Source organism: Armigeres subalbatus, chromosome 3 (genome assembly GCF_024139115.2).
Source record: "Armigeres subalbatus isolate Guangzhou_Male chromosome 3, GZ_Asu_2, whole genome shotgun sequence".
Lineage (NCBI taxonomy): Eukaryota > Metazoa > Arthropoda > Insecta > Diptera > Culicidae > Armigeres > Armigeres subalbatus.
In genome coordinates, this window is record NC_085141.1 from 404,195,038 (window position 1) to 404,222,049 (window position 27,012).

A 27,012-nucleotide genomic window follows, 5' to 3' on the forward strand; every position below is an offset into this window, starting at 1 on the left:
AGGTTCCTCCGGGCCAATCCGGAAGTCCTGGAAGCGGTCAGAACCGTCAATTGACCATTTTATATTCATACTTCGCTTCCTGATCGAAAACCACGAAAAAAGAGCCGTCGAACGACTGGTTTTGGTGGTAAAACTAAAATGTCCCCTTCCACAGGTTCCCCGGGGCCAATTCTTAGATCCCGGAAGCGGTCAGAGCCTACAATGGACCATTTTATATTCATACTTCGCTTCCTGATCGAAAACCATGAAAAAAAGAGCCGTCGAACGACTGGTTTTGGTGGTAAAACTAAAATGTCCCCTTCCACAGGTTCCCCGGGGCCAATCCGTAGATCCTGGAAGCGGCCAGAGCCGTCATTGGACCATTTTATATTCATACTTCGCTTCCTGATCGGAAACCATGAAAAAAGAGCCTTCGAATGACTGGTTTTGGTGCTAAAACTTAAATGTCCCCTTCAACAGGTTCCCCCGGGCCAATCCGTAGGTCCTGGAAGCGGTCAGAACCGTCAATTGATTATTTTATATTCATACTTCGCTTCCTGATCGAAAACCATGAAAAAAGAGCCGTCGAATGACTGATTTTGGTGCTAAAATTTAAATGTCCCCATTCACAGGTTTCCCGGGGACATCCCAGCAACTCCAGGATCCGTTTATTCAATTGGTTTTTCATTCTTGACACATTAGAGGCCTTCTAGAATAAAATTATAGTGGACGACCTATGAAAAAGCGAGATTCAATGGAATTTGTGGCCTGATTCCTTTGATAAGTATCGATTGGAACCGATTATAAAGAAATGGCCATATCTCACTTGATTCTGGTCCGATTCCAAATCTCAATATATGGTTCCAATCAGCAAGAGCCCTACTTCATTTGTGATTACTAATATTATTCAATTTTTAACCACAACTTCTCCTAATATTCACCTCAAATTTACGATTTTGAACCTACCTCCGAAAAACCCGGAATATCTCCGGAATCCGGTGGCCATAGTCGGTTCCATGGACATACCGTCAAACTGGATTAATTTTCTAGTTCGGGCATGCCTGAATTGTCAAAATCCGATGAAAACTAAGATAGTTACAACACATCTAATTTTACCCAAAATTTGCCTATCCTAATTATTTTGTCCATCCCCTGTACATACAAGCGCATATTTGTGCAAAGATAGGATGATCGATTGTTAGCAACGGCAATGCAATGTCATAATGCGATAATCGCAATGCAAATGAACAAACATGTTCGATTCAAAGATAACTTAGGAAACTGGTAAGCCATTTTATGATAAACTGCAAATTGTTAATTATATGTTTATTATTAAATATGCGCCAAAATCAAAAGATTTCAATTTTAATTCAGGAAGTTTGAATGCACTTCAGTCTATGTTACAATAGAACTATTACTTTTTAGCTCCCGGATCTAAGATTCTTGCAATTATATTAATAATATGGTTGCACGAATATGTTATCCATAATGCCACTGCCAGATAGTGGGAGTTAGATTGTAATAAAATAGCACAAATACCCTATTCCCGTCCGTAGCGTTTACTACTCTGGCGCATCTCAACCGAATGGCTTGGTATTTGGTACCATTCTGACTCAAATCCCGAATATGACTCATATTCCGAACACTAACGTTTTAGCGCTCTAAACTAAAACTGTCATTGGTTTTCCGCACTGAGGATCAAGATAACAAACGAATTCAAACTCCTGTGGAGAAAATTACACGAATAAAGTTAAAATGGGCTTTTAAAAGCTAAAGTTCGGAATATGAGTCATGTTCGGAATTTGAGTCAAAACGGTACATGGCTAGTATTTGTTGATTTCTAGTTGGCGCAACCGGGTTTTATCGACTCGCGCTTCTTTGTCGGACTCAACAATACGACTATCCCTTCTCTGCCAACTATTCCTGGTCACTCCAAATAACAGAAGGCGGAGATTCTGCCAAAGGTCCAAGGCTCGTATTCTTCCACCAGTGATGACTCGATGCTCTGACTACCATTGGACAGAGGCACCTGTTTGTCCGTAGCCAGAGCAGAGATTCTTCTGTCTGTCGTAAAATCGCTAAATCGTGGTAAACGCACTCACCAGTATACACCCCCAGCAACAAACATATTGCACATCGATCACAGTAACTTATATATGCCCGAATTCTCTCACAATATGGTTACTGTAACAAGATTGGCTCAACGTGTGCTGCTTCTAGTTATGGTAATTTTGTTCTAAACCAGTGACAAAAGTAATCGAATGAATTATCTTAAAATATGACTACATTCCTCAATGCACCAGACTGTTCTACGTAGTTTACGTTGGGCGGTCGTGTCTTGTACATAACCCTTCAGATTTTTTATTCTCTTTATTTAAGTGATTTTTTAATGGGTTTTCTTTTTCTTCTTACTGACTTCACCCTTGAAAAGGCCAGGAATTTGTTTTCATATGGAGTGATCGTGTTTGCGGATCGGGATCTCCATTCTTAGTGTTGTATTTGATTGAAATTTTGTATCACGGTTCATACACTTCAAATATCCTTATGATATGTGGATGTAATCACGCGGGGCTTATTGTACACGACTATAGCTTCGGAATGCTTGCGTTCTTGAAATGGGCTGTAGGAGTTGCAATAGAGCTATCACCCTCTATAGCTCCCGGATCTAAGATTCTTTTTTTTTTTTTTTTTTTTTTCATGTAACCCGTTGGCAGTCTCTCGACTCAAACTCTACTCCGGGTCCATCCCTGTTATTCCCCACGGTAATTAAATTTGCTTCTATGAGCCTCTATTTTAGATCAATAACAGACGTTCCTAAGCCACGTTGCTCAAATGGTCACTGTTTTAGGCCTGATCCAAATAGTTTTATTAAATAGTCCCCTTCAATAACATGATCACCGTTTTCACCATTATAACTATCACTCATCACTCCAACTTAACACTGTTGATCCGGTGATTAAATTTGCTTCTACGAGCCTCTATTTTTGATCATTAACAGACGTTTCTAAGCTACGTTGCTCAAATGGTCACTGTTAAGGCCTGATTCAAATAGTTTTCTACAAAATAATCCCGGTAGCATCACTTATTATCGTTTTCACCACTATCACTATCATAATTACTATTGTCCCTGTCATCACAAATATCTACAGTCATGAACACACACACAATGAATCGATCTTCAAAACAGCGCTGTTATATATCATATAAGAACCGACACTTCTACTAGCTTTCATTGGACATGTACATGTACATTATTTCTAGTATAATTATAAAATAATTCCCACTTCTAGCACCTCAACTCAATATTGCATTTCATTCTTCATACTCACTGCGAACATGTTCCCATCCCAAATCAACTCTATCTTTTACCTAGCTTCTTCTGTCACTATGTCTACACCACCAATACCAACTTGTGTATTAACCTTTTCACTAACACTTGCATAACCACACAACATCACCATTTTCATATCAACAACCATTTTTTCACAATTTCATCGAGATCAGCAATTATCACTACTATCCCTACTACAAAAAACTAGTCAGTCATTTTTTTTTTCTAAATTTGCAGTTTCCATCAAACAAGGAAGCTCAAAAAATAATAAGCTTAAAATCTATCGCGAGAGTCAGTCTCATTGTAGATATGATGACAAAGAGAGAAAACTCGAATAGAAGTGCATTTTGAAACAATAATAACGCACTAGAGTTTGATAAATATGACTCGTTTAAAATTTATTTTGGAATCTATTTAGTCTATTTACCAGGCCACACTTCAGAACCGTGCGCCCAGCAATTATAGAAAATTCTCAACTTAACAACACCGAATACTGTTGCTATGGGCCTGTTGGTCTTCAAAAGCTTCGAAATCGCCTCCGAATAGAATTCAACAGGTAATAATTTCACAGACATTTCTTGAGCTTCGAATTTTTGATAGGGTTAGGAAGTCTTATGGTAGATCTTTATGTCTATGGATCTACTGTTAATCTAGTCATAATTATGTCGAATGTTTCGCACTGTGTCATTATTACTCTGTCTGTCTTAGTTATCTTATGTTTCCTACGTTATTCAGTTCAATTCTATACTCATTGTAGATTATGTTACGTTTTGATGTCAGTTCATTGTCTCTATTGCTAAAGGTCACCTCCTCTCAGGCAAGTATCCTAGTTCAAGCGTATAAGTAAATACCGCTTAAGAGTTAAGCAAACGTGAAAAAATGCAGAATGTCTTGATGATATTTTCTACTGGTTAATTCCTACCTAGCTATGTTTAAGCTTGGCTACGACTCATCATCATCAGGGAACGCCTCTGAAAAGTATTGCCGCATAGCAGAGATCATTATCACTGATGAAAAGGACCTCTACCTGTCTGCACCACCATTCAAGGCTCCAAGATACGATGTCCGTTGAATCACATGCACATGCGTAAAATCAGTGCATTAATGTCAGATTATATGTGACGTGGCATTAAACAAAAAATAGTCAACATGTGATATCACCACGACAGGATATGTCTTTGGTTGCCATATCAGTGCTAATGGCGTAAGCCCACCCATCGCGGCAAGTTAACCTATCCGAGGGGAGGGAGAAATAATGTAAGAAAAATGCTTGAGAATATCATTTCAAGACCAAAGTCTCAAAACTACCCATACGCTTCTGCAAACAAAGACCCAAACGACGACCCGACGACCAACAGTTCTCCCATGCAAACCAACACCATCAACACGCACACGAGGGTCTCTGCTGTTGACAGTGCTGGTCCGCGCGAGAGCGCCACCAGACTCCCGAAATCGACACTCGAGCTCGAGTCCCCGCCCACAAAGACATGTCACTGTTCAAACGAATGTTGCCTTAATTGACTTCCCCATCCCGGGCACAGATTCTTTCCGAAGGATACTCAATATAAGTTCCACCAGGAAGCCAAGCACCAGAGATTGAGGAAAATCAGATAATCCAGCATCAGGCGTCTCGCGTCTGTTAGTTAAGCAGAGAAGATGTTATAGGTGATATTCTCAATACGGCCGTTCAGAATGGTTCAGCGGATGTGAATTATGGATCATTATTAGGTCTTGTAATTTTGAACAAAACATTCTGAATACACGCGATAAACTATGAATATTATTATATCGGAGTTTTTAATTAGGATCGCGAATCAAGTAAAAATACTGATAAGTATAAGTTTGTAATTACTACCGACATTGTATTTGTGATCAAAACTGACATTGTGTTTTTAGTTAAAACTCAAGTATACTAAATACGTAACGGAAAAAAGTAGTGTTATTTAAAAAAATATAATAATTTACATTATAAATTCTGATTAATTTCAAGATACTGATCCAACATCACATCTTCAAGGGCTCCTCACAAGCTACACATTTCATTCAGGCACTTTAGAACGTCCATGTAGTAACTTGTTCACACTTGAAATCTGCCTCGACCAAGTTGGCAGAACGCGCCCTTACCCTTTCTGAACCCAAGGGCAGGGAGCTCCCGGATCTAAGATTCTTGCAATTATATAAAATCAAAATGGTTGCACGAACATTCTATCCATAATGCCACTGCCAGACAGTGGGAGTTAGATTGTAATAACACACACACAGGTACAATCTTCAGTTCCATAAGGAACCATCAGAGGAAGCAAGCGGAAACGTGACATCCATCACTGGATAATATTTTCGCGTTCGTAAAAATCTTTCGATTCTTTTGCCAACACATTTGTTTATTCTTTCGTCATCACTTCTCATTTGAAATACTTTTTCACTAGGGGTTTGCCCTCCTGTCTCTTTCATGGTTATTCTCCCAGTAACCCACAACCGCCGCAGCGACACGCATTTATAAATTAAACTTAAATCACGTATTTTAAATAAAATTTATGAAAATTCAGGAAAATTTAAAAAAAAACCGTCGATAGCTGCGATTTTATTTCTGCAAACGCCGCCAATAAACGTCACTGATATCGCCATAATACAAGTGAACAAATTTAATGTTATTTATTATTAATATTTCCAATACATTGCCAAAGCAGGCGCTGAATGATATGTATAAGAAAAAAGTTATTAGCCAAATACATTCCAAAACTTATTCATTTCGTTAACTTAAGAATATTATAGTTATGGGACAAACGAATGATCTCATACCAAAAAGCTATAAGACCATTCGTTTGTCCCATAACTTATATAATTATATTCAATTAGATAATAAATTAAAAAATAAGTTCATTTTTTTAGCTCTGAGTGTTTCCTGAAAACGACTTGCATGAACAATCGAAATAAAACCAAAAATTATGAAAAATGCAGTTTTCGAGGGACACCCTAATCCAAAAAGCTTTAGAAATATAGAATTGTTTAGCAAAATGTACTAGAATAAGCTGCACTACAACTTAGTGGAACATTTTATAACAATAAACTAAGAAATGAGAAGAAACTCAACTGGTCTACCTTATTCTTCGATAGCTCCACAATGAGAGTCTTACAACCTTTTAGTACTTCAATATTATTATTGTCTTTATTAACAAGGTGCAGAATAGGAAAAAAAAATAAATCATAAAAAAATTACATTTCATTTCGTTATATTTTTTAATTTTATGCATTGTTCGGACCGGAAACGGTACCGAGGGAAGATATTTAATCTAATTGATTTTCAAACCTAGAAGTATCCGTTCTTGTTAACAGTTGCGAGTTCCGAAGAGAGTCCACTTAAGTTGCGGGTTTCGTCCTTATTTACGTGGTGGTTGCTTGTGTTTTATTGTCCAGTGGTGGCCGTTATATTTTGTTGAAAAGATGACAGTCCTTAAGGAAGTTGATTGTTTGTTGCTCTCTAACTTTATCGTTTTGCAAGGCTGTGAAGGTGTTTGAAATGTCGTTCGTAGTGCGGGGTTCCTGATACAGCGGGCATGAGTTGAAGTTGTGTGGTTCACTGTTAGGCGGGTATTGCAATCTTCACAGTTTTTGGAGATTTTCACCATGCGGCGGACGTTCTACTGTCTTTTACAATCATTTGCCCATGCTGTGTAAATTTGGTTCTTTACCCACAATTTGACGTCGTCAGCTGGAACGTTGCGACAGAGAAAGGGGCTTGTTCAGCCGTTGTTGACCAGGATGTCGGAGACTTAGTCTGCAATACTGCTACAGCTTCCGCCGAGAAGACGGAGCAAATGTCCATTAGCCGGTAGGAGGCGGATGGGTTGTCGCTGGAGTCATTTAAAATTCCCACTCTGCCTGTGGCCTTAGAGCCGTCCGTGCATCTTGTCGACGTTGATCGGTATCGAGCCTCGATGTGCTGGCTGAAGACTGAAGAGGCTCTGCACTTGCTACTTTACGTAAGTATGGTCGAGTCTCGACCAGGTGGTGGAGACTGGCGATTTTTGGTAGCTGTTGTTGGGTTGTATGTTGGGTTAAGCGGAAGGGAACAACACCGGATTTGGCGCACGCGAGCAGCAGGTGTAGATGGAAGGTGTCCCGAGAGCAGCCTAACGGCTCGGTCATAGACCAGGAGCGGGAGGGAGGGAGGGAGGGAGCGCTTGAGCTCGGGCATGTTTATCGACGTGAGCTCAAGTTTGTATAGTAGGCGGCTGGTTATTATCGCGTCGGCGACGCGAAGTCGGGTGCGTTTCCTCCTCGAAATAAGCTTGATCATGTTGATCCGGGATTTACAGGCGTTTCACAATGTTTTTTTTTTAATTCAGTCGGCGATCAATCGTACACCAGGACAAAGATTCCCTTTGGCAGGTCTCTGAACATTTCCTCCATTGCTACAAGGAAAAGCGTGACGGCGAATACTGAGACTCTGGTCCTCCTTCACGGTTATGGATGTATGCGCTCTTAGCTGCACGTGGAAGCATCGTTCTAGTAGAAAATTCTTGATGAACTGAAAAAGGTTGCCGGATATCCCCCAGAGTGCTAGCTTTTGTAGGATTCGTGGTGTCCAGGTCCGGTTATAGGCCTTGGAGATGTCTACAAACACCACATTATTGGCGTGGTGCCCAGCATTCTTTGCTTCTTGGAATATGTGATCCAGTGAAGCCAGGAAGGTATTGGTGCCTTTTCCAGGTCGGAAGGCCTGTTGACGGTGATCTAAGTGTCCAGTGCTTTCTAGGTACTGCATTAGCCTGCGGTTTGCCATGCGTTCTAGTAATTTGCACCTGACGTTGGTCAGCTCAATCGGGCGGTAACCATTTGCTGGAATTTTGCTGTAACCATTTGCTGTAACTCAGCTGGAATCGTCCCACTTTGCCACTCCTTGTTATGCGCCTCAATGAGGGCAGCTTTTCCGTCATGGGGGGGGGGATAGCTTCTTCAGCATCGGATATCCGAGGTTGTCGGGTCCGGCGGATTTCCCCTTTCCCCTATCTCAATGCAAACTCGAGCTCCTCAAGCGAAAAAGGCTGGTTGAGGCTTGCTTCGTCACCTGGAAGAACTCGGAAAATGAGAATTTCGGCTGAGGGGTTGGGGTGTTTCCTTTGGAAGTCTGCTGGATATTCTTGGTAGGAAGATAATCGGCCGAGGAGTCGGCTAGAGCGGCTTTTTGGTATCTTCGTTCGAAGGGTTCGTAGCTGCTGTTTATTCCTGTAGTTCTCATTCCATCTCCTGCTGGAAGCTGCTTCAGTCGGCTTGCTCGTAAAGCCAGCGCGGGCGTCGGAAAATCTTGGAGGTGAGTTGTTAAGCGCCACGAGGGTGGGTGCGTGGTCCATGCCCCTGGGATCAACGTCCGTGGCCCAGAAGAGCCTTCCGGCGGCCGAGTTCGAAGCTAACGGGATATCTAAGGCAGATTCCACATACCCTCGGCGGAAGGTTGGAGTACGACTAAGCTTGCTTCTGTAGCCGCGTTGAAGACGCTGTTATCGTGGGCGTTGTTAGTGCGATGTGGTAGACATTTGTGTCACCGAGTACAATCACCGGAGTTGGTTGTTTCTCGAAAATATTTACCAGCTTACTTTCTAGGTCCTTCTGTTTTCAGCTGGGTGTGTAAATCGAGGCAATGGTTATCGGGAACAGCTGTTCCAGTCTTACTGCTACTACCGGGAATTCGGCTTTCGCGGTGATTTCGGTTGATGGGACATCGCTTAGTACTCCAACCTCGGCTGATTGGTAGACGTTTTGGTTCACTTTCACGAACTATTTGAATCGTCCACCTAGGGTGCGATCTATAGTTAGCAACGATATAATGGCTACAGGCTCCGAGGTCAAAACTAGCAGCTCCACGTCGTGCAGGTTATTGTAATGGTCGTTGACTTTCCACTGGAGGGCCAGTGTAGTGTGTCGAGTGCTATGTCATTGCAGCATGGATGACAGGCTATTCAGCGAGTAGAGTCTGGGACCCATAGTCGGCAGAGATGGGGGAGGTGACAGGGCAAAACTGTGACAAAAGCTGTGAGAGGTTCCCTAGAGCTCTTCCGGAAGCAAGCCCCTTACCTTAGTCGATTGCAGCTATCGTTGCTGGCTTGGCCTCGTGGCCAGAGGTTCCTCGCAGGCTAAGTGCTCTTTAGTTCTGCCGAAGTTGCAAAAGATTGGCTAGAAGCATCGTGAGCGATTGATCGGAATGTTACTTGCCTCTTCCATCACTATGGTGGTGCACGGTGTAAAAAACGGATTATAATCGAAGTTTCATGTACCTCTGATTTTTTTCACAGAAAGTTAGGCAAGGTCATTTGAAATAAGGCACGGGGCGTTTTAAAATATTTCATCGGCGATTTTTTGAAAAAAAAAAAAAAAGAAGTGATTTTTATTGTTTTCTCTCCAATATTCGGTATACAATGTCGATTATTAACTCAGCAATGGATGAATCATAGTAATTAACCCACCAAATTAGAAATATACAAATTTGTAGTTTTTATGTATAGAGAACCAATATTTAAACAGATCTAAAATGGTAAAAAATCATTTTTTCATGTAATGTCAAGCGTTTCTTAAATTTTTTTCTTTTGTTTTTTTTTTTGCGTTAGTTACAATGTTTTTCAGCAATTATCATCTGTCTACGGCATCTATCCTGTTCTCTGTTAAATATAATACCTACAATTCTATCTTTTATCATTTGTGCTAGATGACTTGCCCACTGAAGTGCGCCGTATTTTATAAGATTCAGAACATTTTCTTTTTTGAACATATGATACAGCGCGTAACTCATGCGTATGTGCCTCACGCTTTTTTCTGGCCTTTCACTGAGTATTGTACGTAGCACCTTCCAGTCGTAAAATTCGAAAGCCAAACTTAGTCCTGGAACTGATTACGTAAGCCGAAGGTAACCTTATCCGTAGTAGAAATGCTTCACAGGAAACGTTATAATCGGCATTTACAAGGTAAACATATTTTCAACACCTTCAAAAACAACCCATCGAGCACTACCACAGCACAATCAAGATAAAACTTATCTCTGTCTCTACACGCAACCATGTACATCGTCTTAGCAGAGCTGGAAACGATCACAGAGGAATGTGTAGTGAATGTGAATGAAATACGAAGTAGATTGTTACGGATAGAAATAGAATAAGAGGATATGTAAGAGATGTGATTGGATGTGCTAAGGAAATTGTTTACCTTGGAATGCTTGTGAAGTGGGACAATGATCCTTAGGTAATATCGTTGTTGTTATAATGGATTCATAGCTCACCTGAATAGTAAATCGCTACCTTCAAGAACATTATAAAGCCATAATTATTACTTGGGATGTTTCCCGTAAAGTTGAAGGACGTATTGCTGCTGTGAAAATGGTCTTCTAAGACGTAAGAAACCAGTTTACTGCCCATAAAAGCTTAAATAACTCCCGCAGATATGGACCGAATCAAATATGAGACAGTCGAGGGTGTAGCAGCAGCTTAGTTTCCGTAACATACATGCAGAAATGAAATTCACTTTAGCTCATCCGGTATTAAGAATCCTTTAAAATATGACAGACTGACAATGGGCTGGCTATCTAGTACGAATGTTGGAAGAAGAAAAAAAATGCAAATACAACATTGAGCAGAGAACTTCATGAAGACTAGATAGATGATATTGCTGGAAAAAGATTGTGATGAATGCATAAATAAAAAAAATACGCAAAAAATGCTTCTAAGCGCGTAAAATACAGAAATAAATGTTTTCAACATGTTTGATCCGTTTAAAAATTGGATTTCTATGAATAAATATTACAAATGTGTATATTTATAATTTTGAGCGTAAATTACTATGATTCATTCATTGCTTAGTTATCAATTAACTTTTTATACCGAAAATTGGTAAAAAAAACAATAAAAATCATTTTTTTCAAAAAATCGCCGATGAAATATTTTAAAACACCACGTGTCTTATTTCAAATGACTTTGCCTAACTTTTTGTGAAAAAAAATCAGAGGTACATGAAACTTCGATAATAATCCATTTTTTTACACCGTGTGGCGTCAAAGGGGTGGCACATGGCGCGGGTATACCCCGTTAGGCATAAGTACGTTAGGCATAAAGACGTTAGGCATAAGTACGTTAGGCATAATGGACGTTAGGCATAAAATGACCCAAAGAACAGCCCATGACATAAAGAAGGCAGAATTATGCCAAACGTCCATTATGCCTAACGTACTTATGCCTAACGTACTTTTGCCTAACGTCGTGGACCCCATGGCGCAGTTGCCGCAGATTTGTTCGTTGCTTGGGCATCGCTTACTGGTGTGTCCGAAGTTCCAGCACTTGTAACACCTCATCGGATTCGGATAGTGTCTTGTGGGACATCTTGATCATCCAAAATTAACGAACTCCGACAGTGTTGATCATGTTGCCATCGAGAAGCCTTTTCTTGATCCGGTAGATGTCGCGTACTCCTTGGTCCTGCAAATGGCCAAGAAGGTAATCGTCGGGAAGGGCAACAGAGTCGATGTTTGATACCACACACTTAACCAAGTCGAGGAAAGGATGCTCGACGATAGACACGGGTGTACCGTCACTTAATTTGTCCATTGTTAGCAGCGTAATGGGCAGGGTTTCTTACCTTCAGGTTGTAGGTAGTGTCACGGTTTTCTTGGCCATCAATTGATCCCCCAAGGAAGTCTTCAACGGAGCAGCGCAGCAATAGCTGATTGGCTGGGAGAGGTCCGTTTATTACCTGAATTCGCAGGACCTGCAGACGTCCGGACAAGATGATTACAATCTGCCAAGCTTATGGAAGAGAAGGCGTGAGTGAAAAATTAATTTACACTGCAAAACGTGAACAAACTAGCTGGCTCTCCCATACTAAAATCCAAGATAGCTCTGAATCGTAAATTTGGCAGATTGGAACACCTAGTGGTGTATTCATCTTGGATCTGGACGTGTTGTCAGGATCCATAAAACGTGGGAGTCTGCGTCCGGTGAATTGTCCATCGATTCTGCTTGTTATATTGCAGTAATTGCCCCCTGGGTCCCCTAGGCGGAAGGGCCCGAGGCCACCTCCTTGTTTACCCGCGCACACTACCAAACGGCACGGACGGAAAATGAAGTTTGCTTTGCGAAACTATGCTTCCAGGTCCCGAAACTCTGAAGAAATTGCAGTCAAAATTGGCCCCAACAAAAACTCACTGAATACTGTGCCTTTCCACCGCATCGACGAAAAAAGTTCGACAACTATCACAGCACAAGTAACTGTGTTACCGACGAAAAAAACTCTTCTCACCCGCACCGCGCAAGTCACTATTTGGGTCACAATAACGACCCCTACGAAATGGTTCGACTCAATCCCTCCACGCAAGTCACTAATTAGTTGCACTGACGACCATGCGTCTCCACCGATGGGGCCTATGGGGCTGGTTTTCACCTGGGAGCTCCGGACTCGATCGAATCCAATTTTCAAGATGATTTGCTTGAAACCCGCATTTTAAAATTGAAATAAAAAAGCATCACTCAGCCCCCATTTTGTTTTCGCGTTGCCGTCAGGGCCAATTGACTCAACTCGTAGTGAAAAAAAAGTTCGCTCACGAAGCTAGTTCGATTTTACCTGACTTTGTAGAACTTTTTTGTTTTAAAAATATTGTGTTGGCATAAAACGTATCATTCCTCGTAAATGAGAAAATGGCCTCGTAAACGAGTTGAGACGCAGAGTGCATTGTAAGTTAGTTCCTAGAAGACGATTTGAAATGTTCCTTCAATTTTTAATCAATATGATATGCAACAGATTATAATAATAACGGATAAGATATGTTAATGGAAAAGAAAGTACCTAGACAGCTTGTTTATTAACTGTCACATCAGAATATCAGGTAGGGAAGCACTTCCATCTCTGAATACAGACATTTTTGAACCTCCCACCAAAATCAAACTAAAAACTCTCAGCCAATAAACTCCATTCATCGCACATTAGTAGAGAAGGCTCTACCTCAACGCACGTATATTCTTACACCACAGCACTCATTCATTCGTTTCTATCCCCGAACGGCCTGTCACCTTTTGCACACCGCACAAAGAGTGAGTGTTTGACAGAGATAGAGCTTAAATTATAAATTACCTCAAAATCCTGGTGCTCGCCTCGTGATGTGTCGCCTGCTCCTTTATGTTTAATTTATGCCCGTCGGGCTGCCGAAGGACGATCATCGCATGCAGCCCGCTCGGTGGCGTCCGATGATTAATATAATATTTACATGTTAAATTGCGTGGATAAATGCCGGGATAGTTGGGCGATCGTATTCGGCAGATTCTGGTGTGGTGCGGTCCCAGCAGCATGTGAAAGAGAAACAAAAAGGGCAAACAATATGCGGTCAGTTGCGGGGTGAACGCGGGGCGGGGCTTTCGGTTCCATGCGAAAATTTGGTTTAGTTGAAGTGATTTGATGCGTTGCGAGAGGGCGTGGGAATCGATTTTTCATTAGAATGGAGTGTGGAGGCTGCTTTCGCATGCCTTTGGAAACCAATGATGTTGTGTGACACGATGAACGACCAGAGTCGTTTTGGGTGAGCAGAGCACTGTGCTAAAACTTTGACGATTGAAGTCAACTGCATCAAACCATTTTGCGCACGTCAAGGAAAATGCAAAATAACTCAGTTGTTCTCATCTATAAAATAACCAATTTCTGCACAGTGCCAATCACTGGGCTCTGTACCTTCGGTACGTACGATGTGTAACGAATTTGGTTAATTTATTGAGAGACAATCTGAACACACTCCGAACGAAACAGGCCTGGGCTGGACCACCGGTCCCAAACCAATCTACAGAGGACACCCCAATCTACCGCAACACACGCGCTACGCCCCGGAACAAAGGGTAGGCATTTTGTGCCCTGTACGCATCTCTGTCAACTGCAGCAGCATACGATGTGGTTGCTGACAAATCTAGTTCGACACTCATCAGCTCGCTCGGTGAACTATCATATTGTTGCAAATTTTGCCATCGCTGGAAGCCCCGGATCGAACCGCGCGGGGGTGGCGGACGTTGGTTTCTGATAGATGACAGCGCCGGCTATCGCATACCGTGGGTGCCGATGAATGGTACGATGGTTGACCCAGCACCAATACAGTAGGCACCCCTGGCGGTTCACCACTGCTGATTTGGCATTTAAAACGATAAATTGTTCGTTTCGTGGAAGGGGGGGGGGTCAACGTCGGGCCGTCTCCTAGTTCGACCAACTGGTTCGTATCGGACAGAAATGTGGAAGCACAGCGGGGCACTGGGAAATGTAGAGTAATTATTTATCCAACATGGGTCACCAACTCGCTGAGATTCGGTAGCTCAGTGCGTACCGTTGTTGATTATTTAAGGCCACAAAAGGGAGAATATAGTGGAGATTGCGACGTAGTTCATGTTGGCGCGCAATTTGAATGAGGGTAGATTCCATTAAATATTAGCAAATACCTACAAAACTGTTTATTAGTAGGAAAGGTATATTTTTTTGGACGAGTTTCAACTTACCGCTTGTCACAGTCGTAGAAATTTTTATTGCAGTAGGATCCAGGAACTCGATCTCCGTTCCATATTCGATTTTCCGATCTAAAAACATTAATGAGAAAAGATCTGTTAGAATCAATCAAATAGGTATTTATTTTTGCAGGGGCTTATTATGAATCAAAATTGAAATGAGTCAAATAGTTGTAAGGGCAAAATACATCTAATAATAGCCCACTTTGTTTGATTGATTTAGTATGCACATCACGGTTTTGATTCCCCAAATCTCCTCAAAAAGACTAAAATTATATTTAACGCATATTGTAGTGAACAACGGATTTTGATTTCTTATTTGTTATGCAGAAGGGAAATGTTATACTTATGTAAGCAATTCATTCTGAATAAATAACTCCAAGGGAGAGGCTTAACAGATTTCTAAGCGAATGTCCCGACAAAGCAATACATTTTCAATAAACGTAACGGCATTTTAATTCATATCAGGAGTCGATGTTCGTTGTAGTGTTTTCATTTTATATTGTTTTGCGTCCTCCATCACAACTATTCAATTCAATAATGCTGAAATCAACGAACCTGTGGAGCATCATAAATGCCCTCCGCGTAGGGATTGTTATTGGTAGCAACGAGCTTTTTATTTCGCTCCATGCATCAGAAATTTTTCCATCATCGATGGAATTCAGGGTGGGAGAAGTGCAACATCATATCGGTTCAGTTTTATTCTTCCATTGCCCCAACCCTAAATGAAATCGGTGCAGTTATTGATTCCATGTGAAGTTTTATAATTCTGTTTTGACGATAACATTGTGTCGGAGAGTCCGTTTGCTTTAATGCTCTGATCAGAGGGGGGTTGAAGCAGTCAGTGGGGACATGAGAAGAGTGGGTTATAGTGGGAGGCCCAGTGCGTCGTGCTGAACAAGCTAATTAAGAGAGATTATTAAATATCAATGCATTTTCATCGACTCTGCTGGGACGGTGACTAATGATCTTCGCAATGGAATCGTATGTTTAATTAGTTGTTGTGATGTCCCGCGTTGTATTTATCGTGAAATGGAATAAATCGACATTAATGCTGCTCGTATTCCACTTTCACAATGAAGACTTGTGTCGTTAATAGCCAATAAGCAAATTCCAGTTATTAAAAAGTGCATATAAATATTGAATTGCGATTTTCCAAAAAAAATACTCAACAAAAAAAATGAGAAAAATAATCTTTCTATCTAAAGGTATATTGAACTAGATGGAGGTACAAGTCCAAATTTAACGCATGCTACCACGCAGCAATTTTAAAGCCAGTTCTGATATTCTCCGTTTCACTTTTGTTTAGATTTGTCGCTCGTAAATAGCTTGCCAATCCGTAGATAGATTACAAATCTATAGAGGGCGAATTCGATTCTCGTTTGGAAACATTCACGACTCCCTGGGCATAGTGCTCTATTATACTTGCTACACATATTTATATATTCATGCAGTTGGCAGGCATTAGAAAAGTTACTCCCTGCACGGTTGAGCAGAGTGAACCCGGCCTAGCTGTGTGAATGCAGCCCAAGAGGCTGGAACGTCATACGTTGACGTCTTTGAAGATGAAGTGGGATTATAATATATTTAAATATATTACAGTAGCAAATATTAGCTTAAATAATTGGACTCGCATTTCTTAAACATAACCTAAATCTTATATCACAGTTAATCGTAGCGAACTAATTATACGATCTGTAACCGAAATTTGTAAATTTGAGTGTTTTCCCACATTGTCACCTTAGTTCAGTGCGACCAATGTGATGCCTGGTGGCATATGTCGTGAGCTGATGTGTCACCTGATGCAGCCGTGGACTTGTGAACAGTGTTCACCGCTAAGCGTATGCAAAACTATCTCCAGTACTAGCGGGACGTTCGCAATTGAGAATGCAGGGACTGAAGGGACAGTAAGCACTCGATGGACGTCATCTGGAAGAAAATTTTAAGCTGATGGAGGAGGAGATAAAGGAACAGGAAGACGTGTTTAGCAATCGGAGTAGGCCTGGAACAGGCACGAGCGCGCAGTGTTTTAGTAAATTGATAAATCAACGGACAGTGTAGCAGCTCTACCGGTTCTGAAACCCGGCGATTAGAATACAACCGTGGGATATTCCTTCGACCTTACAAAACCGGTTGTCGTGCGGAATCAGCAGCAGTGTACCGACGCGATCCCAAAAACATTCCAGAGACAACACGTGGAGGATTCGAGAGGTAACGTCAAATCCCCTGTGCCCCTCGTAGCATCTCAAGGTAAGTCACTTGATTCAGAGACGTCTGTACCCTTACTATCAAAAACAGAAAGCTTCCTTCAATAAATTATAAGATAATTTGGAACGTTGGCAGCTTCCTCCACGGTACCATCAAACGCGATCATGTCCATTCCTCCCTTGACGGAAACATAAGTTGTCCATCAGCCACTAAAGTATCCAATTAACCCTGCATTGATACCCACACTTATGGAACAGTTGAATGTTGGTCCTTTGCCACTTCAGACTGAAACAGAACTTCCTATTCCAACACTGCCCTATGTTGGCCGTTAGCCACATGTATATCCTGCCCCACGCTTAGGGACCGTTTACCCGCCTATGGGACTACCTCATATTGAACAATTCGTCCCCACCACCTCTCAGTCAGCCGCGTGTCAAGTAATGTCCCGGGATCTCCCTAATTTTTCGGGCGACCCTGCTGATTGGCCGATATTCATCAGCAATTTCATGAACATCACCCTACCTTGCGGCTTCAACAGTGCCGAGAATCTTTCGCGTCTCCGACGTTGTTTGAAAGGGTCAGAATCAGTACCCCCAAGTGATCGATACACTTCGCTTGTTATATGGACGACCCGAGTTATTAGTGAGTGCTTTATTGGTGGAGAAATTAGAAACCATCATCGACTTCGGCATGGCGGTATGGAGCCTTTGTGATCATCTGGAAACCGCTGGACAACATGAGTATCTTCCCAATCTGACGTTGCTAATGGAACTGGTGGGAAAATTGGCGGTACACACCAAGTTTCAGTGGGCACACGGTAGCCAACCTTAAGGTGCTTGGGGATTATATGCTTCAGGTCATCACAGCCATTAGTAAAGTGACAATGTGCTTTGGTGGGAGCAGTGATGATCATCAGAGGCCACGAATGAACACGCACAGCGACGAAGCAGAATTTGTTCGGGAGTAAAATAGGGTTTGCGTAATGCGTATGAAATTAGATGCGCATATCGCATATCAGAGTGCGCTGTATTCAAAACATATACCGTGGACAACCGGTGGAAATTCGCCCAAGATGAAAGACTTTGTCGCAGCTGTCTCAACGCGCACGGTAGAAGAAGCTGCAGAAACGTGAAGCAGTGCGTAATCTAAGGATGCTCAATTCATACCGCCAACATCCACTGTTGCAATCAGGCCGAACCAGCGCTGGCGGGCGAATCCGATGCATTTCTGGACGACGGCTCGGATCTGGCGCTAATCGAAAACAGTCTTGTGGAGCAGTTATGTATTCATGGTTGGAGGTCACCGTTGTGCCTACATTTAACAGAAAACGTCACCATAATAGAATCGTAATTCGAGTTTCCATCAGAGGAGTCAATTGCAAAAAATAATTTACGCTTAATGATGTCCGTTTTGTGAAAACGCTTACACCAGCAGAGCCAAATCTCAACTTCACAACACTACAGCTATCTACCCGGCTTGCCTGTCGCTAGCTACGCGAAGGCGATTTCTCGTCGACTGATAGGCGTTAACAACGCAAGCCTCACCGTTCCGCTGCAGGTGAGAGAAAGTAAGAGAACTTATCCGATCGCCGTTAAAACTCGATAAGATCGGAGTATGCGAAAAAAGAATCATGCATTTTCTAAACTATCACGCTTGGAGTTGCACGACGCAGTGAAGGACTACTTTTTGATGCAAGACGCTGGAGTGAAATCTCCGATCGTTCTAGAACCAGTAGAAGATACAAGAGCAAGGGAAATCCTAGAGCAGACGATAGTACGAGTAGGCAACAGGTTCCAAACTGGCCTACTATGGAAGTAAGACGATATCGAATTTCCAGATAGCTACAACATGGCGGTAAAACGTTTTGAGTTTTTGGAACGTAAAATGGTGCAAGATCCGGTTTTAGCGGCAAATCTGAAGAATCAAATAAAGGTGTACCAGCTGAAAGGTTATGCGCAACTCACAACACAAAAGGAGTTTGCTCAAGCTGATCCAAACGCATGTGGTATTTACCGTTAGGTGCGGTTATGAATCCTCGGAAGCCCAAAAAGGTGCGCCTTATTTGGGATACAGCAGTTAGAGTAAATGGAATATTCCTCAACTCCATGCTTCTCTAAGGCCCGGAGCAGTGAACTTAGCTCCGTAGGGTACTATTGCGTTTTCGGCCGTTGAAGGTGGCAGTTTCTGCGGACATCCGTGAGATGTACCACCAGCTATTAATCCACGAGCAGGATCGTCATTCTCAACGTTTCCTATTTCGAAGCGATCCCTCAGAGCCATTCAAAACCTGTCTCACGAACGTGGCGACCTTCGGATCCACGTGTTCACCCAGTACCTATGCGTAGAACAAAAATGCAGAAGAATTTGTCGCTCGCTTTCCACCGGCAGTGAAGGGAATCCTGAGAAACTACTACGTGGACGACTACTTGGATACTTACTTACTTGATGGGTTACAGCTCTTCGATGAGAACCTACGCCGAATGGAGTATCCTTCTCCACTGGACTCGATCCTGGGCCAATCGCTTCCAGTCGCCCTGAACATTGAGCGCCCTCAGGTCCTCTTCAACTCCAAACAGCCATCGTGTACGCGGCCTTCCACGATACCTGCGGCCTCTTCCGGGTTCTCTACTAAATATTATCTTCGCTTGACGTTCTTCCGGCATACGAACAACGTGACCAGCCCACCGTAGTCTGCCGTGTTGTATAAGCTTAATAATATCCAGCCCTTTATACACCTGGTACAATTCGTGATTCATGCGACGTCGCCAGATACCGTTCTCCTGTTTACCGCCGAGTATTGTTCGCAGCACCTTACACCTCTCCGATCATTCTCTTTTAACGTCCATGTCTCATGGCCATATAAAGCCACCGGAAGAATCAGAGTAGTATACAGCGTTTTGCTTTCGTTTGCAGACAACGGGACTTAAGCTTGTTACGAAATCCGTAATAAGCCCTATTTGCAGATGCAATACGCCTTTTCACCTCGCGGTAACATCATTATCGCACGTCACAATTTCGCTACCACCACTTATGAACCCACGTTGATTGCCAGCGACCATGTACTTCGTTTTGCTGGTATTGATCGTGAGTCCAATCCTCGCTGTCTCCCTCTTAAAAGGCACAAAAGCCTCTTCCACGGCACGGCGATCAATTCCGATAATATCGATATCGTCCGCAAATCCCAGGAGCATATGCGATCTTGTGATAATGGTACCGCTTCTTAGCACACCAGCTCTCCTAATCGCTCCCTCAAGCGCTATATTGAACATCACCCTGCTTTAATCCATCTAAAGTAACAAATGACGTCGACATTTCATCCGCAACCCTTACACTTGATTTCGATCCGTCCAACGTTATACGAATCAGCCGTATCAGTTTCGCCGGAAAACCATGTTCAAGCATAATTTGCCATAATTCATTCCGTTTCACTGAATCGTACGCCGCCTTGAAATCAATAAACAGATGATGTGTCTGCAAGTTGTAATCCCGGAATTTATCAAGGATTTGTCTCAGGGTAAACATTTGATCCGTCGTTGATCGGCCCTCACGAAAACCTGCTTGGTATTCACCGACGAAGGGCTCTTCAAGCGGTCTCAATCTGTTGAACAGAATACGGGACATAATTTTGTATGCCGAATTAAGGAGGGTTATTCCTCGATAATTGGCGATATCGTTCTGCTCCATTTTTTTCCTGCGCCTCACTAATAACTTGTTCTTCGTAATCTTTTTTCTTCCTGTGGTGGGTTCGTTTTTCGGCTGCTCTTGCTTCCTTGTATCGATCTCTATTCGATCGGGTACCTGACACCAAAATCCGGCTTCTGGCAACGTTCTTCTCGTCTGTCACTCTCTGACACTCCACATCGAACCAACCCGTCCTGGGTCGCCTCTGTGCAGTGCCTACCACTTCTTGTGCTGTCGTGCTCACCGCTCTATGGATCGACTCCCATAGATCGTTGATGTTGTCGCTAACGTTGATTGCACTTATCCGTTCGTCGAGCTTCTGGCGGTACTCAGCCGATACTGCTTCCGCCGACAATCACTGGATATTGTAACGCATCGTTCGCTGTGATCTTTTGTTCGATACAGTTGACAACCGTGATCGAATTCTATTGGCAACGAGGTAGTGATCAGAGTCAATGTGCGGACCTCTGAATGTCCGAACATCGATAACATCCGAGAAATGGCGCCCATCCATCAGAACATGGTCTATCTGGTTGCAAGTTTCACCATTTGGGTGTCTCCAGGTGTGCTTTCGGATGTTCTTTCGTGCTACTGATGGCCATCCCTCTGGCAGCAGCAAAATTTACTAGCCGTAGGCCGATATCATTGGTAGCGGAGTGAAGGCTCTCCCTACCGATTATGGGACGGAGAAAGTCCTTTCTACCGACCTGAGCGTTAGCGTCTCCGATAAAAATTTTTACGTCATGCTTTGGGCACTCTCCATAGGCTTTATCAAGACATTCATAAAACATTTCCTTCACGTCGTCGGATTTATCGTTTGTCGGTGCGTAAACGTTGACTAGGCTGTGATTGAAAAATTTGCCCCGTATCCTCAACACACAGATTCGTTCGCTAATGAGTTTCCACCGCATCACTCGCTTCATCTGCTTGCCCATCACTACGAAAACAACTCCTTGCTCTGCTTTTTCACCGCCGCTGTGACAGATGTTATACTTGAATGCAGTGTTGGTCGTGGGGTCCACGGCTCGGAACTCACGTTCTCCGGATCTGGGCCATCGGACTTCTTGAATAGCGGCCACGTTCACTCCAACCTTCTGCAGTTTTCGAGCCAGAAGGCTCACTCGTCCAGGCTCATTTAGGGTCCTGACATTCCAGGTTCCGAGTTTCCAATCATAGTCCTTATTTCGTTGTCGGGTCGGTTGTCAAAAATAACGTTCTCTTTTTCTTCTATCTCCATGTTTCGTGGTATTTGAGAGGCTTCAGTAAACTACCTTACCGGGGTCGCGTTACCGACATCGCGATGATGGTTCTGCCACCTTAGGTATAGCGGATGCGATACAGCATTTCGTTAATCAGCCGCTGGGTACCAGGCAGACGCTGTTTGAGCCGCACCTCCTGGTGAACAGACGCTACTTGGATAGCTTATCGAATTGGGAAGTAACCGAAAAGATCTCACACGAAGTCGAAACAATCCTTCAGAATGGAGGATTCCATCTTAGAAATCGGCTGTCGAATAGTGCCGAAGTACTACATTAACTGAACGAGGAAGTTCTCGAGGGTAACAAAAATCTCTGCTTGAGTACAACAGACGTCAGCGACCGATTGCTTTCCTACACTGGCAGACGATCAACGAGGAGCTTCGGGTTTCGATGAATGTTAAGAAAAATATTCAGCGTGTTTTGAATGAATGACGGTGAATTACTGTTCCTTAGTCAGGACAAACTGAGGAATGCGAAAAATTCAATTCTACGGATAGTGCAGTGCAGGAGATTCCTGAATAGATGGTCTTGCTCACGAGAGGACAAACAGGAAGGAGCAGCTTATATCAGTCAACGACGATGGTGGATGAACGAACATGGAGTGATACGGGTCGATGGAAGAATCGGTGCTGCAATGCAGCGTTCGACACCAAGTTCCCGATGATTTTCCCAAGAAAGCATCCAGTCCAGTGACAAAACTGGTGGTGCTCGACTTTCATCAAGCTTGCTGACATGGAAACTCGGGAACGGTGGTGAACGAAATTCGGCAGTTCTACCACATTCCCCGAATTAGGACGGTGGTGAAGCAAGTTTTTGCTGCCTATCTGTGGTGCAAAGTAACGAAAACGCATCCTGAAGGTTCCTCGAATGACCCCGCTGCCTGTGGCTCAATTGTTATTGTCAGTCGACCATTTACCTACACTGGCATACATTTCTTCGGGCCGCTTCTGGTGAAAGTGGGAAGGAGTGCTGCTGAACGCTGGATTTGTCTATTCCCTTGCTTCACTACGCGGGCTGTTCATGTGGAGGTAACTAACAAGTGTCCTATGAAAAGCGAAAACACGATAGGCGGAATGTGATCTGTTGGGTCAAAATGTCCGCCAAGTTAACACAGCCCAATACAATTCTGCCTCTCGTGATTCTCCTTTCTTTATAATAAAATATCCTTTGGCCTTTGCTCGAACAGATGCATGCTTTTTGGTTGTTTAGTGGGGATGAGACTTTTCGTAGCTCAGCGATAAGGCATATGGCTTTGTACGAAGCATACCATGCTGAAGGTGACTGTTATCGAATCTGTATACCGGGCAGATGCGAGACTTCAAAGAATAAAATATGTCCTCCCTTACCTCAAGCAGACGCCTGTGTAAAACTAAGAAATGACAAAATTCTGCCTTTTGAAATTCCGCCTTTTGTATTACTACTCTTTTATAATTACGCCTTATGATGTATTCTGCCTTTTGTTATATGTATAAGAAGGTCTACCTTTCGAGATTCTGCCTTTTGTGATTCCGCCTTACGTTATAGTCCCGGAGGAACTGGGAAGGAGTGCTACTAAAGGCTGGATTTGTCTATTCCCTTGCCTCACTACGCGGGCTGTTCATGTGGAGGTAGCTAACAGTCTATCTACACAATCATGCAAAAAGTGTATTCGCCGTTTTGTCTGTCGCCGAGGAGCGCCGGAAAAATTCTATACCGATAACGGCACCATCTTCCATTGTGCAAAACGTTTGTTACAAGAAGAGCTTGAGAATGAACTGTCAGTGACGTTCACCAACGAGGCTACAAGGTGGAATTTCATTCCTTCAGCAGCACCGCACATCGGTGCCGCTTGGGAATTGATGGTGCGGTCTATGAAAGCGATCATGAAAGCTGTATATACAAACGATCGGAAATTGGACGATTGGAGACATTAGTTATCGAGTCTGAGAGTATTGTCATTAGCCGACCACTCACATTTTTACCCACTGATGCTGCTGAAAATGAAGCCCTGACACCAAACCACTTCCTTCTTGGAAGTTCTGGAGGAGCTCGTCAGCCTGTTGTTACGTTAATTGTCCCTGCATTGGTGGTGAAGAATTTCTGATATCAAATACAGCATCAGCTGGACTCGTTATGGAAACGTTGGGTAAGGCAATCCCTGTACTCACTAAGCGAACGAAATGGTTCGGAGAAGCAAATCCGTCGGAATAGCTGGCTGCGTGGACGAGTCAAAGAGGTCGTGACTGCAAAAGATGGACGAGTTCGGCTAGCTATAGTCCAGACTGCTAGGGGGTTGTAGCGTCGACCGGTGTCAAAGTTAGTCGTGTTGGAGGTTGAGCCGGATAGTAAAACTGGGACCGGTGGCCAGTGTTTCCCTTTCTACAGAAGTGCATGGTGTTGAATTGCACTTTTCGTTTAAAATAGATTACTCTTCCTCTTTTCATCTAAAATGGATTAAAGTACACTGGGGGAAGTGCAAAAAGGGGATAAGGGGCCGTATACTAATAACGTAAGCATTTTATCTGGGTTTTCCAACCCCCCCTCCCCCCATGTAAAATTTTCCCCATATAAATCATTTTTTATTTATATGGAGCGTAAGAAAAGGCAAAATCATCCCTTCCCTAGCTAATACTCGAATTCCTTGGGGACATATTCTGTTCATCCAACGAAATTATTCAAGAAAAGATACTAAGAGTTATTACCGTTTTTAGCAATTTACCGAAAAACAACTCCTAATTTTCAAATCTATTTCCATACATTTCAAGCGCCCAAAATGGTATGAATTACCGTACCACTTGTACAAAATTGACTGTTTTTGATACCCCATAATGATTGATTGCATTTAGAGCATACAAACTGGTTTTACATCTCCACTTCCCTCAGTGTACATTACAGAAGTTAAATTACAGTAGCAAGAAGTTTTGTGCAAAAGTAAACTTATCACAAGTTGAGTTAACTTAAATGATTAGACTAGCATTTCTCAAACATAACCTAAATCTAATATTACAGTTAATCGTGGAGAAATAAGCAGAGTTTTCTTGGAATTAATTATACGATCTGTAACTCAAATTTGTAATTTGATTGTTCCTACATTGTAACTTTAATTCTTATACCTGAATAAATTTTAGCTTCAAGCTATTTCGCACCAATCGTGAGTTTGCGACCGCTAAAAAGATTTCGGATGGAAACCGCCTTTTTGTTCTCTGAACACCTTCAATTATTAATTGTGGAAATTATAAAGCAGATCAAGGTTCAGTTGGAACGAAAAGCAATTGAAGACTATATGTAGAATAAAAGAAAGTAATCCCAAATTCCAAACCGCTGTCTTCTGCCTTACCTTAACTTCGCTTCCGATTGCCGCAGAAATTTGTAGATCAACCGGAACTCCAGCCAATTGGTGGCTCCGCCCGATCCGCTCAGTCCGGCACCGCTGCCACTGGGGGGCAACCGATCCAACCGTATGCTCACGTTAACGGACTTGGTCTCGCTGTAGTAGATCGTGTAACCGGAAGCCGTCCCGCACCACTTTCCGTTCAGATTGGGCAAGCCTTGCTCCCGGATTGTCATGAAGCCCTCCAGGCAGGCCTCGTGGCGGTGCGCAGGCTGATGCTCCTCGTGCTGCTGCTGATGCGATTGGTAGCCCTGCATCAAGCCGCCTCCCAGGTTCATACTGGGCACAAACTTTCCGATGCTAAATTTAGCGAAATTGAGCTGAAACGAACGAAAGGAAACATTAGGCCATTAATATTGCGTGTCGGTTCATTATCGCTGTTATATGGAACTTAGTGCTCCCCTCGCACCAGCACCACCCGCTGTGCATTGAAGCTCATTTGTCGGGGCCACCACGAATCGAATTAAAAGCCGGTTTTCCGGCGCCGAAATAACATGTGCTTTGATTTCTCGCATAATTATTTTTGATGCTATCAATTTCAATGAATTTAGCATATTTTTGTAAAATTCTCCAATTCAGGGTGACACTGTTCGATTATGATAAATTTATTTCACATGATGTGTTGGCAAAAAATATTATTATTTTTTTGACTATCTGTTCTCAATTGTAGGCATATTGATTCCAGTATTTCAGTTAACCATTTTACGATTGGAATCTACCTCGTCTGCCGATCACTCGACCTCACCCTGTGCACATTTCTGTGACGACCAAATTTAATAATCATCCCCACAAATCCCCAAACCTTTGAGCCAGCCGGAAAGCCGAGTCCATTCATCGCGAGTCTCTCTTCGAACAGCTTATATTTGTGAAAGGATTTCTGTTTGCATGCCCTGGATTTGGCGTTCAGGCATTCACTAGAAAAGGCCCAACCCGGGCCCGGCCCGAATGCGTTCACTTTGTTATCGCGCTGTGCTATTATAATTGCCGTAGCATTGCGGGATGATGGTCCTACGAGTAGGGTGCTTTTTTTTAAGTTGCGTGCTTTTTCGTCCTGTTATTGTTGTTGTTGTTGCTGCTGCCGCTGTTTTGCATTCCGAAACGGATCCATTTGGAATTTAAATTCACTGAATTTCAAATGCAAAACGTGGCAAGGGGGCTCAACAACTGTAGACCAGTCCCCACAGAGTGCACCATGGCGATAGCGGGGAGTAGAGATACATGCATGAATACAAACCATCAAAGTTATTTTCTACGAATGCATCGTCCGAGTTCGCTTTTCGATCGATGCGGGTTAGGGAGAGAGAGAAATAGAGCCGGTCGTTATTTTTTATTGTTCATTGAAAATATTTTTATTCAGGAGAGGGACAATACTGCGAAGATTAAAATAGAACAAAATGATTTTGCGAAATCAGAATTATTTGTCGAGTTCAAAGTAAGTTATTTAAAAGAGCTTTTTCGCTAAGCTGCACCGATTTTTACTGAGATATGTGGAAAATGTTCGTGCCTGCACTAGTTATCTGGTTAAAAAGCTATGAGATGAAATTATTTGGAGATGCCTGATATATTACTTATACATTATGCGACATTTGCAATGAACCAATCAAATGTGTTTGTCGAACCAAGATTTGGATAAACGATACGTATCATCCACGCTGGTTAGGACGTTGGGAGTTATAT

At 42.8% G+C, this 27,012-nt stretch overlaps 1 protein-coding gene across 1 annotated transcript in view; it reads right to left on the reverse strand.

Annotated features, from left to right (window-relative positions):
• LOC134227043 (uncharacterized) overlaps positions 1-27,012 on the reverse strand; it is a 386,403-nt gene that overhangs the window by 44,282 nt on the left and 315,109 nt on the right. The window contains exons 4-6 of the mRNA XM_062708245.1: positions 25,282-25,655; positions 14,812-14,889; positions 13,415-13,603 (exon numbers count right to left, since the gene is read on the reverse strand). Of these exons, the coding sequence (XP_062564229.1) occupies positions 13,415-13,603; positions 14,812-14,889; positions 25,282-25,655 (641 nt within the window). The remainder of the gene's footprint in view (positions 1-13,414; positions 13,604-14,811; positions 14,890-25,281; positions 25,656-27,012) is intronic.